Below are 13,384 nucleotides of genomic sequence, written 5' to 3'. Positions count from 1 at the left end.
ATACCTTTTTTATATCAATGACGAGATGTTATTTTTATTGTTATGTAGTTGTATTTTTTAATATGTTGAGTTTTACTTAAAAATAAAAGGTACTACTATTGTGGAAAAGAATACAAAATGTTATAATTAGACAGGTAAGGCGATATGTGGTATATTGACTACAAAAATGTATATCAATCTTGTGACTGGTAGCGACGTAAGTTTTTGTGCAGGCCGATTGGTCTAATTGCGTTCACCTTACATCACTGACTGAGTACACAAGCTTTGGTGTGCTATCTCGTACGGTAAAGGTCACATCATATACAACAGAAAGCATTTAAGGCTGTGCGAGACGTGCCCTATCCGACTGAGGTACAATTAAGTCAAGAGTGTTTCGCTCCTGGTACGGGGAACACCAAAGTGTCTATTGACAGTAGATATCCTGAAATATTTGGTCGTGCCTGACTAATCAAAATGATGAAGAATGACAATATATCAGCAGAAATCGTATGAGCGTGGCACTGGTTACTCTACATAAAAGTGATTCAAAGGCAGAATTATATTAAATTACTTACCGTATGCATTTGATGAACAAGATAAAAATTCGTGTGACATTTGTAGCTCAAGAAATTGGCGTAAATAATGACCGCAATCTTACTCCGTGAAATAGGGGTTTAATTTATGTTATGTAGTTCATGTCAATACTGGAAAAATTTTGAACGGGAGTTTGTTCACTCAGGTTAACTGTAAAATACTTCGCAATGTTTTTCAGCAGGATTTTTTGGCATTGTTCATTTTTCTGTGTTATTTATTCGAGTGTATTAGCAGACTCTACGGAGAGGGATACGCGGATTGATTTTAGTAATGTGGATTCACTTTGCATGCGAGGGTTAAATTGTTTTGAAGGAAAGTGTCATACTGAAATAGCCAATTCTAAGAGCAGGTGTGTTTGTGATGCTGGTTGGCAAGGACTCTTTTGCAATATAAAAATACCAATTGTAGATCAACCCTCAACAGCTCTGCCTAAAGAGATGGAAGATCCTTCAACCTTCGATGTCTCAAAAATAAAATCTTCGGATGGCGAAGAAAACAAATTGTATAAAAGAGAAGATTCCGTGAAAAGTAGCAACACAGGAAAACCGTTAAATTCGTGCGACAAATATTATAAATTACGACTTCTTTCCGACAGGCAATGTTTTCCAAACTTTGTCTGTCAATATGGAGAATGTCGGAAAAAAAGGATGGATAATTACATTCAGCTGGAATGCGTGTGTGATCTAGGGGCCTATGGTATTCTTTGCCAACATAGATGCTGTCTAGACTGTGGAAATAATGGAATATGTGCCATAAGAACCGGGGAGACAGAACCGTTCTGCAAGTGCCAAGAAGGTTTTGTGGGAGAGAGATGTAACATTCGGAAAATTCTGACCGAAAATAATACCCGCTCTGAATCTATTTTGCGTAAAATGTCCAGCCATATTCAGTCTAATCAATCAGTGAGCAACGAACATCAAGAATTATATACCACAAAAATAGGTACGTTTCTTTATTTTAATTTGTTTTCTTTCTGGTGTTGAAAACTTCGGCAATTTTATAGACCATTTCACTTCAATATACTTAATATTCTTAACCTTCTGTCCTTTTATCTATATATACCGACATAGCCAATAACAAACGCTATGATTGTGAAGTGCCGGATTCAACGAGGATTTCGAAAGAATTATAAGCGGAGCTGGGAAAATAACATAATGTCTCTACATCAAGGTCTTTCTCAAGGGACAATACAGAAAACATACATATAAAACACACACACACACACATACACACACGGAATGACACGCGTACAACGATAGTTAAATAACTCCATTATTATTATTATTATTATTATTATTTGGTATTCTGATGCTTGATGTTTGGTATTACTAATGTTATTGACTATTTTGTATACACAATGTTCCATAATACAAAGTTACAATAATCCCTTATGCATGAATGTAGAGCATTACCAATGTCAACTTACATAATTTGAACCTCTTTTTTCTTTAATCAGTAGATCCTTAAGTGCTTTCTCAAATGTGATTACAAATTGTATTCTTCTTGGAATAATTCGATTATTTTTTCCCCCAAATATATTCAGTTTGACCGCTACTTTCCAAAATCATGAATCTAGAAATTATGCTTTGCCTAATAAAGGACCAGTTTCTGTAATAATGTCTAACAATTATCACAATGACGATAGTCAATCCCATAATACAGCTAACATTCACAGAATAGATTACTGGAGGAGACTAATTTCTAAATAATTTATAAATACATATTGATAGCGCTGTGTTTTGTACTCTTTTTCAATAATCATTTTATGTGAGTCCCGCATCATGATAAATAATCCTCACCGCAAGGACTAGTATCTCTCTCTCTCTCTCTCTCTCTCTCTCTCTCTCTCTCTCTCTCTCTCTCTCTCTCCGTAGGATCCTAACGACTGTTGTTAACTTTGACAGGTTAATAACCAGCCAATCAGAAAATATCTGAAACATACTCTGACGTAATTTGTACGTGTTTCGCTTAACGTATACATAAATCATAGAGATAGACTATAGATGTGGTTTAGCAATGAATAGAAGGAAAAAAACATTATAAAAGGTCATAATCGGAATTCAAGGAAAATAACATCTTAGAAGTGCATGTCCAAAACATCGTCGACACCATTTATATTTTCCGGTTATTGGTATCCGGTTTATATCTACCTTTGCTTTTATATGAAAAATTATGTATAGGCATCAAAATAACCAGAACAAGTATTAAAACTTAGCGGTTTAATGAAAATTGCAAAAATTACATTTCTGTCACAGATTCAGAGTAACAAACTCAAGCTATTTTTACGTGATCTTCTCTCAGTAATGATGTTACACCCTATCGATTTAATAAGTGTATATTTGTCTGAAAATTGCATTTTAGAATTGTCATCGTCACAAACAGATGATTTTACCACTATACTTTCTGTGAGTTCATCATCTGCCATTATACATGATGGCTAACGACTCCTGTTTTATACTCTCAAGCAACTATGTTTAAATCCTAGTTTCCATTTCTATGATCGAGGAAGTGTTTATTTCGTCTGCTTCTGTGAAAGTCCCAATTATTTATGATGTATACGGGTTTTAAAGGTCGACAATTTAGTTAATAAATCGTCACCTACTGGCACTTTTCTGATGGATTTGGGCTTTTGTTGCATAATTAACATATATTATAATCATTTAATGTTGACAATACTAATCATTACATCGTCGGATGATTTTTTAAAAATATGTAACTATTACTTTAATTTGGATCCTGATGATAAAGACGAAGATATCTCAAATGTTAGTAGATCATTTTACTTTAAGCAGAAATGGCACGATATTTGGATCCGAATATATTAAAGGATGCGTGGGGGAAGAGACGGAGTGGCATTTAAGTTTCAAATCACGGTTAAATAATTCTCAATTTGATGCATTCAGTAAAAATAAAATATATTTTAGAATTGCATTATTTCAGTCTCTGATCAAAAACAAGAACATATCAAAATTATTTGCCTTAAATAAGATTGGTACATTTTTAATTTGTAGATTCGTTAAATATACAGGGTAGTAATATTAGCAAAACGTCAAAAATAATAGATTTTTAAAATAAGATTTAATTAGCTAATATGTCTACTATATCGATTATTTCCAACTGCGACGAAGCTGTGAAAATATGTATCATTTGACGGCGAACGTCCGTAATTTTGTATTGCATAGTAATTATGAATGCAATATCTGGTGAGAATTGCACATTGCAATTTTTATACTTATTTAACGTTTATTATAGTAAAGAAAGTATTAGTCAGCTTTGTTACTTTAATGATTTCTTCTGACAAATAACCAATTATTCAACAAAAGACCTGGAATGAAATATATACACGTATAGGAACTTTGTGTTAATTAGGTATATCATAAATAAAACAAACAAGTTGAAATTGAATGGTTCTGCTAGAAATTGTTAAGATCCGTGAGAGATTTGTACAAATAGATAAATTTGTAAAAAAAAAATCTGGGACAAAAATGTGTACAATGAGTTAGAATAAATATAACAATTATTTGTCGCTTACTTAATATAGTTACTGGCATTTATAATGACAGGTGTAATTACTGCATGCTAGGGTAGACTGGAGGAAAACTAAACATATTATCTGAATTCACCTGTCATCCGTACTGTCCTGGAGAAAATAAATAAACTGGTATGAACTAGCACATACTGAGGGATCTGAAACCTCTGATGTACATCGTACAGGGAAGGCACATTCAATAAAAGAATTTAGGACTTAGGAAAAAAATGCGAAACGAAGTCTTGAAATTAATTGTAAGGATTAATGTAAATTATGTGTAACAGTGCAAAGGACCTAAAATGCCTGTGATATATATATATATATATATATATATATATATATATATATATATATATATATATATATATATATATATATATATATATATATATATATATATAAACTTTACTTTAAGTGTGTCATGTTAACAGGTGCATCTCCGAATGTCCAGATCATAATAAGCTGCTTGCTGATTACGGTTTTCTTGGTACTGATGCTGCTCCTGATCCCTTATTTTCTGTGGAAGAAGCGTCTTGTTGCTTTCATGGAGCTCGTACGATACTGCCAGAGATACGAGGATGATAGTACGTATCAAAATTGATATTACTTCACAAGTCTTTTTCATTGCGATGTTTCCACTACAAAATCCCCATCTCATTTTAGTCAAAGTGAATTGATTGAGTATCAATCAAAAATCGTCGCAAGTTATTCCCAAAAGACTGTAGATGCCAAAGACTCTTTAAGGCTTCTTATGGTAATTTTAAAAAAAATTAAATTACTGTTAGCGCCACCCTGTAATAATTAAACGATCGCTTTACGGTAAAATACATTGGATTCATTTCTATTAGTTGGTATACATTTTAGGGGATTTTGTCGTTTTTGTATACAAAGAATCTAAAAACTAACGAAAAACTCTGCCGGCAATGAAGCAGTTTTTTGTCGGAGTTGTATCCAGGGAAATAAGCACTGGAGAAAATTCTGATTTATGCAAAACTTCAAAAAATTATATCAGTGAAAATCAAGAAGACGGTAGCATTGTTCCATAATGGCACTTACTCGCTCGCCAACTGGATATTATTTCCATTTGTACTTGAATGACTCAGGACCCTCTTTGTATTTATATACGCAATTTTCATCTTCGATATTGATCATTTTTTTTTATACAGGAGATTACATAATAATATTACTTTGGAATATAATATTCGGGAAAAGTCGATCAATCGATTATCAATGTATGTATCCTGATTACAGGTTGTATATTAATCTGAGTGAAGAGGAGCTCATGTCTTGTTTTGTCAATTAATAACAAGAACCAGTCCAACTGCATAAATGATTCATCATCTTTGAATATAAAATGAATAGTAAATATAGAAGTGGAACTAATTATAGCACATAAGGAGAATACATAAGTGTGGCAAGCTTATATTACAGTAAGAAATTTACAAATAATAAAATTATCACGGAAGTTATGTTAAACGTGATATTTTTTCAACTATATCACAAGTTTAATGCGAATTCAATCAAAGTTGAATGCTAACAATTCGTCATATGTGACAGTGATTCAAAAGTAAACTTTTTAAATGTTAAATCCTCGTTTATATTTGTAAAACAAACACATGTCTTTACCATTGTCTTTACCATTATATCATCGCAGTCTTCACAAATATATCTACAATGATATGATCACAGTCTTCACAAATGTATCTACAATGATATGATCACAGTCTTCACAAATGTATCTACAATGATATGATCACAGTCTTCACAAATGTATCTACAATGATATGATCACAGTCTTCACAAATGTATCTACAATGATATGATCACAGTCTTCACAAATATATCTATAATTATATGATCGCAGTCTTCACAAATATATCTACAATGATATGATCACAGTCTTCACAAATATATCTAAAATTATATGATCCCAGTCTTCACAAGTGTATCTGGGGCCCCGAGTGGCCGAGTGGTCTAAAGCGCTCTCCGTTACGGATCACTGCCATCTCACCTCTGTCTGCGTGGGTTCGAGTCTCGGATTCGGCCAATGTGGGTGTGTGAGAAAGCTTGCCAGTAGCTTTTCGTGGATCGGTGGTTCTTTCCGGGGGTTTTCCGGGTTCTTCCTCCACCATTAATACTGGCCGCCATGTATAGACTATCGTGTGCTGAAAAATGGCGTTAAACCCTACAACAACAACAACAACAAAAAGCAAGTGTATCTACGATTATATGATCGCAGTCTTCACGAGTGTATCTACAATTATATGATCGCAATCTTCACAAATGTATCTACAATTATATGATCGCAGTCATCACAAATGTATCTATAAATCATATGATCGCAGTCTTCACAAATGTATCTACAATCATATGATCGCAGTCTTCACAAGTGTATCTACAATCATATGATCGCAGTCTTCACAAGTGTATCTACAATTATATGATTGCAATCATATATGACGAAACTAGGACAAACTATAAACATGTACGTTCAGCACTGCAATGTTCAATGCTTGTTCCTCGTTTGGGGTCGATGTATTAATAAAGTAAAGTTTTTCACAAAGAGCCCCAAAATATATACCGCAGCCACGCTATTGATTTAGTTCAATAATTAAGTCATATGCACAAAACAGATTTGCATGCACAGTCAGTTAACTGATGGAACTAGAAACCCATAAGTTACACCAAACAACATTATGTAAACACGTGGTGCACACCCTACTGGTGCTTAATACGCCGCCGGGTGCCAATGAATCTGATGATCCTGTTTCACAGAACACATTATGAACACACTACCGGTGCGAAACACACCTCTCAGGGCTACTGAATCTGACGATCAAATTCTATAGAAAAACTGAAGAATTCCAAAAGCGCAATGAAACACTTAGCACAATACACAGAATCTGCTTACTCCCTTCTCGGAAATAACTCCATGTAAATAATCTGAATGATCAGCATCCGAGAGAATACTTTGACACACACGAACTAACCTACATTAGAACACACACACTTCCATCAGATACACTCTGTCCCAGAAAACGCGTAGACGAAACTGCTCATACGGTGGTACTTCATCTATGAATTGGTAGATCCACACATGGCCTGTGGTGCACGTAGAATGGCATCATTCGAGGTCCTGATATAACGTAAATAAGAATCAGAATTCCAACGGCCTAGGGTTTTAACAAGGTGGTCCTTGATCCCGCATTAGCTGATGTAGTGGCAGCTCCTATCCGAAAGGAGTACTCATTGCATTTGCGTTTGTGGGTAGCCTAGTACGGGCTGGAGCAGACGTAACCTCTCCAAAAACACTGTTCCAGAAAGTGGATTAATACCATCTGTAGGAAATAGCGGGTTAAAAGGCATACGACAGCCCACCCTGCCGCGGAGCGCTAGATAATCGTGCATAGGCCTTAAGGAGCAAATACAATTATGCACTGCGAAAAGTCTGATCTGCATACCGTAATGGAATGGATCGGACATTGACGCTCGCAGCACTAAAGTCCCATTAGAATTATCTGCAGCAATAATAAAGTCACTGATACGCAAGTACTCCATATCCGTAGTTGACGCCACCGCAAATTCTCCACAACGTAAGAAGGCAAAGAAAGCTAATGAAGATGCAGCAAGCAGTATGCCATCCAACCAGGGACTAAAGAAACCTTTTTAAAGCAAAGTACATATGCGCCCCAGTATATCGAAGGTGATGGGTAACCTTGAGTTAGGTGCATTTCTCTGCGATTTCTTCGCACCCCGCAATACCATTTGCAATCATGGACAGCACGAATACGAAAGGCCATCAAAGGGGTAATGTATGCCCCGTTTGACACATAACTACTTCACACGACAAAAATACAGCTTGATACATGCATATTGAATATGAATAATCTTGAAGCAATATGCCACACAAGCAACAAGGATTGTCTGCAGCAATTGGTACTGAAGGTTGATTACACCTATGATCCCAGCGACCCAAAAAAAAATGCCTGATGGCTTTTCATCTCGATAAATAGATCGATTGTATCCATGGGCTACAGAAACTTGGTGTAGAAATAATATTTTATGCTCCACTTGACACCATGCAGATGCCACAGTGTTGGGAGTGTGGTAATTAGCTTGAATGCATCGGTAATGTCCGTCTTGCACATATTAGCATCCATTCCTAACTTCACCAAGAATGTGAATAGCATCATCTAATTTTACGTACGAGAGAGAAAAACCATCTTTGCTGATTAAGGCATTGATACTTTCATGCTCGAATGAACTGTGAAGTGTCGGCAGATCAACTATAAGTCTGTACTTGCAAGAATATCTGCTTTGTACTACATCCAGGGGGGTAATCCGGAATACAGCAAATGGTGGACTTTCAAAGGAGCCTATGAGAGCTCATACTCAAGTAATACGTCAACCACATCAGGTTGTGATGTCGCTGATACAAATTTTTACACTCGAATGAAGAAGTAGGCTGATGAGAAAGTCGCATATGAAAGTCATAACAGAGACCATGTATAAGATAGTCCACACATTGTTTATCAGTATGGTGTTGCAATTCTTCTTGCAGTCTAGTGATTATGATGGGTGTGGTTGCCTGAAATGTTGTTAACGCTATATCCTGATTTAGTCATTGAGGTTTTGTATGTGACAGTACATGCTTAGTGATCAGGTCGCACTTGAGCTGGGAATGTGTGTTTTTTTGCAAGTCAAGCACACGTACGCATCACTACAATTTGTTCGGAAACAACCATTTGTTCCATTGAAATTATTACATATTTATTTCCTTAAGTCTAATATCCTTCTCTGACCGTGTCTTTCTACTGTAATCTGTCTATTCACTGATGGACTTTGTCTTGGTTGACTAATTGCTACCTGCAGAGCAAGGTGACAGTAGTCTGAATCATGAGCAAAACTCCGGCAATGATGGCATGGAACAACCTTCTAAGCAGATAATACATATGTGTGTAGCTTGGGATCGATTCTACTTCAATCTACTTTAATGTTCATGGAGCTTCAGTAAATGGCTGCTTTTCGCAAAATCTTTGTGGTACTCATAAAAAGCTGGTCCTCTTTTGTTATGGCATGCATTATATCATGTCTTTTTTATACAGATGCAATTCTTGAGTTCTGGAAGGGAAGGCATTGCACATAATCGCCATGTATCGACTAAATGCCACTATGAAGTCAAGTTCTTGGAAAGCCTGTGGTCACTGACTTGTGTAATATTTGAAATTTGACCAGGAAGATTTCCCACCAACTTCATGCCCCACTGACCTGACTGAATGGATGTTTGCTCTTCAAATTCATGTGACATCAGAAGTAAAGATAAATTCACGTATTTACCTGCAACAATCTCCTTCCGCAGTTGTGAGCTGACGGGGTCAATATCCAGAAGGGTAGAGATAGGCAAGCCATGGTCAGAAAAAATCGGTGACAGCCGAAGTTATACCAGACCTGGTTTCCGTGGCCGACATCGCTGTTGTGAGGGTATGCGACTGTGTCTCAGTACAAGGATATCCCGTATCGTTAGTCATATTTAACTGGGTTTGCCTTTTAATCACTGTTGCTTAAAAGAGATGATACTGCTTCCAATAGAATGGTATCCTTCTCAGGAACATGGTGTATTTATTGTTGTTGTTGATTATTCTCTCCGGTGCTAGGAACCCCACCTACCGTGGGCGTAGAACAAGGCATTCCTATTGCTCACGGCTGCGCACTACGTTGACTGGTTCTCGATGCTGAGCGCAGGGATGAATGTAAGGGATTACCTGCATCAGTAGCCGCTGGTGGCTGGCAGAAATACCGAGCCCAGTCTCGCCTTGGTAAGTGGGCGAGGCTGTGGGTACTGCTGTCATCCCGTGCTGCTGAGAACCCTCCCTTCCGGGGGAGTCAGAATCCAGGGGTCTAACGGCTCGTGCTAGGACTCCATCTTAAATTAGCTTCAAATTTTCCTCGTAAATCTGCACAAGTTGAGCCTTCATTAGGGAAGCCAGAACAATAATGGTAATTTCACGTATTTTTTAAAGAAGTGTTCCCACCTACCAATTTCTTTGTGACTGAGCATCCCATTGTTGTGTGTTTTTGCCGCTCTACGACTGCGGTACCCACGATAAGAGGAAAGCTGATGCGATTTATCCATGATGTACAAGAAGTCAGCAATTGTCCGCAGAACAATGTGTTGATATACACGAAACAAAACACAGTCTTGTCCACCATAAAAATATGGCCGTGAGACAGACGGTGCTACACGACATACACTTTAAAAAATCATATAATCTTGATGAATCAAAATTCTAGCGTCATGCCTAGAAATTTAAAACTATTCAACATATTTCCAGTATAGCTTATGAATGAGTCCTGAAAGACTGTCAAGTTCTAATAGCAAACAAATCTTACACCAAGAAGAGAATATAATACGAAAAAAAATGTCCACTCTCAACGCTGATCACTTGTAAAGTGAATGACCGCTGCCAGCTACGTCTGCAAAGCAGACCCTTGTCTCTGATTGGCTGATAGCCGATCCAACTTAGTGTGCGTGTCCACTGAAACTAACCTTGAACTGAACCACATGACGGGCCCTGACTGGAATACATTCTTTGTGTAAACATCATTTAAGTACATTAAACACCTAATTACAGCCAATACTATTGATTATTCAAGGACGATGACATTAATTATTTTTAATAAATTATTTGAACCTGAAGAACATATTAGAACAAATTATCAATATACAGAGCAGAAAACAAGCTTAACGCCAGTATCTAAAATGATTCGTCTCATTATGACTCTTTGAAAATGAAAAATTTTGATAACGTTGTATAGGATCAGCTACCATCTTGTGCTCTGTACAAGTAAATTTATGAGCGCGTGAGTCTTTATATCGTCTACTAGTTACATTGCTGTAAAGTATATATATAGAAATGTCTTGCGAAGATTCAAAATCTTCGTTTTCACCATCTGTTTGCTTACTATACGTTTATCTTTTAATTCTCTTACATAAAGCTGCACACGACTGGGACGTCCTGATTTATTACACGCCTTATGACGCCGCGCAGAAATTTGTATCCAGCATATTGCTTCCTGCCATGTGCAAAATGTCACTGAAATGTACTATCCTCCACGTGACAGACGCTAAAAGTCTAGGTAATGACTGTCATGCTTTTTTATATCAATATCCATATGAAATAGCTCAAACATGTTTTTTAATGGGATATGTTCACAAATGGACTCGATAGTAAAGTGCGTTGCAATTACACAGAAAGGCTTTATGTCTCTTTACGATCTGAATAGATTCACAGCAGCTGCCACCAAGAATGTTTTAGGCAGAAGCATGGTAATTATGGATGCTAAAATAGTATTTGTGAACTGTAATTACATTTGCATGATGTACTAAATGAAGATTTATGAGTTCGAAAAGTTTAGTCTTGTCATGTCTTCAAATATCTGCCAAAAGTCTTCACTCACGAACCTCGCAGTCTGTGCAAAGCTTGGGCCCATCACTCGACGCTTCTCTCATCACATTAAATAAAACATGTTAAATAAAATATACTTTCACTGATTTCTGTAAACGTTTCTAATCTTGGGACAATAATATGCCTTATGTTGAGATTGTATTTTGATTAAAGACTGATAAAACATCAACTGTTCAAAGAATATTTGTATTGCAGAGGCTGATAGCACATGGATGTGTACCATCATCAAGAGCCGTCGAATCGTGATTATTCCGACAAAAGATTTTTTTCAATGTACTTCATCAGTAAGGGACTTCATACAGAAATATCGGCACAAATTATTTTGTCTTCATCTGCCAAAGAGTATATTGACCGACAAAGTAGAGGACACCTCAAAGAATACTTTTCATTCTGGAGAATGTCTTACATATCCAGACAGCCAGAATGACTTGCATATAAAAAGATTCTGGAAAGTTTTTGAAATGCTTTTACCAAAGAAGCATAATAACCTTGCAACAATTAAGGAGCCTGTGGAGAGAGTCTGATAATAAATTATCTACCATATACCTCAATGTTCATATTCAAGGCAAGGATATCTTGTACAAAACATCTGCCTAAATTACACTTAGAAACAGAGGTGCTTATTAAATGGTATGATGTATCATAGGGATAATGTTGAAAGCTAATAGCTTTTTGAACTCACGTGTTTGTGGTGAAGGCTGTGTATTACATCTAGAATGAAGCTGTGGATCAAATGCGTCAGTACTATGTTATTATGAACCTGTCTTAACAACCAAACACACACACACACACACACACACACACACACACATATATATATATATATATATATATATATATATATATATATATATATATATATATATATATATATATATATATATATATATATATATATATGTGTGTGTGTGTGTGTGTGTGTGTGTGTGTGTGTGTGTTATTATGAAGAATCATCAAAGTTTTTAATGTCTTATGTTATTAATCAAAAGTGAGTCTTGCATACGATATACGGTATCCCCCAAATCAATTTTCACTCTTATCTTATCCATCTCTTTGTCTAAACCATTAGAGCCATATTCCTCTTTCTTGTTCAAAGTATTATTTTATGTCCAGTATATGCAGCCATATAATGAAAAGTGAAAACGTTGCACAGTTGACTTCTGTACACGTAAATCATTGAATGCAATCATACCTTATTGTGGATTTGCCCGAAAAGTTTGAAATAATTATAGGCTACTCCATTTATATGGGAAAATATGAACGAGTTATTCGGATGGAATACTGCACGATCTTGAGAATGCAGTATATCCATCCAACGAAACGAGTTCATATTTTCCCATACAAATGCAGTAATCTTTTTATTATATGCTAATTTTCTTATTCTACCTAAGGCTTAATTATATAAACAAAATACACTACAAGAAACAAAGTAACTGAATTTATGCCGTATTCCAAACTAAATATACAAGCGCATATTCATCATTACACAACAACACCATTAATGCGCACATAACTCCGCCCAGATAAATTTGAATCTAGTCGCGCGCTAGACATAACTTTCGAAAGAAAATGGAGTTTTTGTCTACTTAAAAATGAAATTTGGAGTCATATTGTGAATGAATGTGCATTGCAACAAATTTTCCATTTGATCTGGAATTAACAGATTTTGATATTTGTTCGATTCTGCGAAATTTCTTGATTATGGACTGGATTCATCTGTGCAAATTGTACATGAAATACATCGGATTGAAGCAGCGAGGAAGAAGCGTGTTGACATATTCAAGTGTGTTTGTTCTGTCATTGACTATTTGAAATC

General features: G+C 36.0%; 1 protein-coding gene across 1 annotated transcript; it reads left to right on the top strand.

Annotated features, from left to right (window-relative positions):
* The first annotated feature begins 362 nt into the window (after window positions 1–362).
* Window positions 363–12,327, top strand: LOC149807625 (uncharacterized). The gene is made up of 4 exons (XM_089943540.1): window positions 363–1,515; window positions 4,534–4,686; window positions 11,099–11,239; window positions 11,764–12,327. The coding sequence occupies exons 1-4, from the start codon at window positions 741–743 to the stop codon at window positions 12,090–12,092; spliced, it is 1,398 nt and encodes a 465-aa protein (XP_089799666.1). The 5' UTR covers window positions 363–740; the 3' UTR covers window positions 12,093–12,327.
* Window positions 12,328–13,384: the final 1,057 nt, after the last annotated feature.

The sequence above is a fragment of the Sinohyriopsis cumingii genome, chromosome 1 (assembly GCF_028554795.1).
Source record: "Sinohyriopsis cumingii isolate HCF-2022 chromosome 1, ASM2855479v2, whole genome shotgun sequence".
NCBI lineage: Eukaryota > Metazoa > Mollusca > Bivalvia > Unionida > Unionidae > Sinohyriopsis > Sinohyriopsis cumingii.
Note: the sequence above shows the minus strand (reverse complement) of the source record. Positions and strands in the feature narration are given on the sequence as shown.

Excerpts from the sequence above, each read along its gene's own strand:
- LOC149807625 (XM_089943540.1), top strand. The coding sequence starts at position 741 with ATGTTTTTCAGCAGGATTTTTTGGCATTGTTCATTTTTCTGTGTTATT. Across the intron at positions 1,516-4,533 it reads ATTATATACCACAAAAATAG|GTGCATCTCCGAATGTCCAG; the intron begins GTACGTTTCTTT and ends TCATGTTAACAG. Across the intron at positions 11,240-11,763 it reads GACAGACGCTAAAAGTCTAG|AGGCTGATAGCACATGGATG; the intron begins GTAATGACTGTC and ends TTTGTATTGCAG.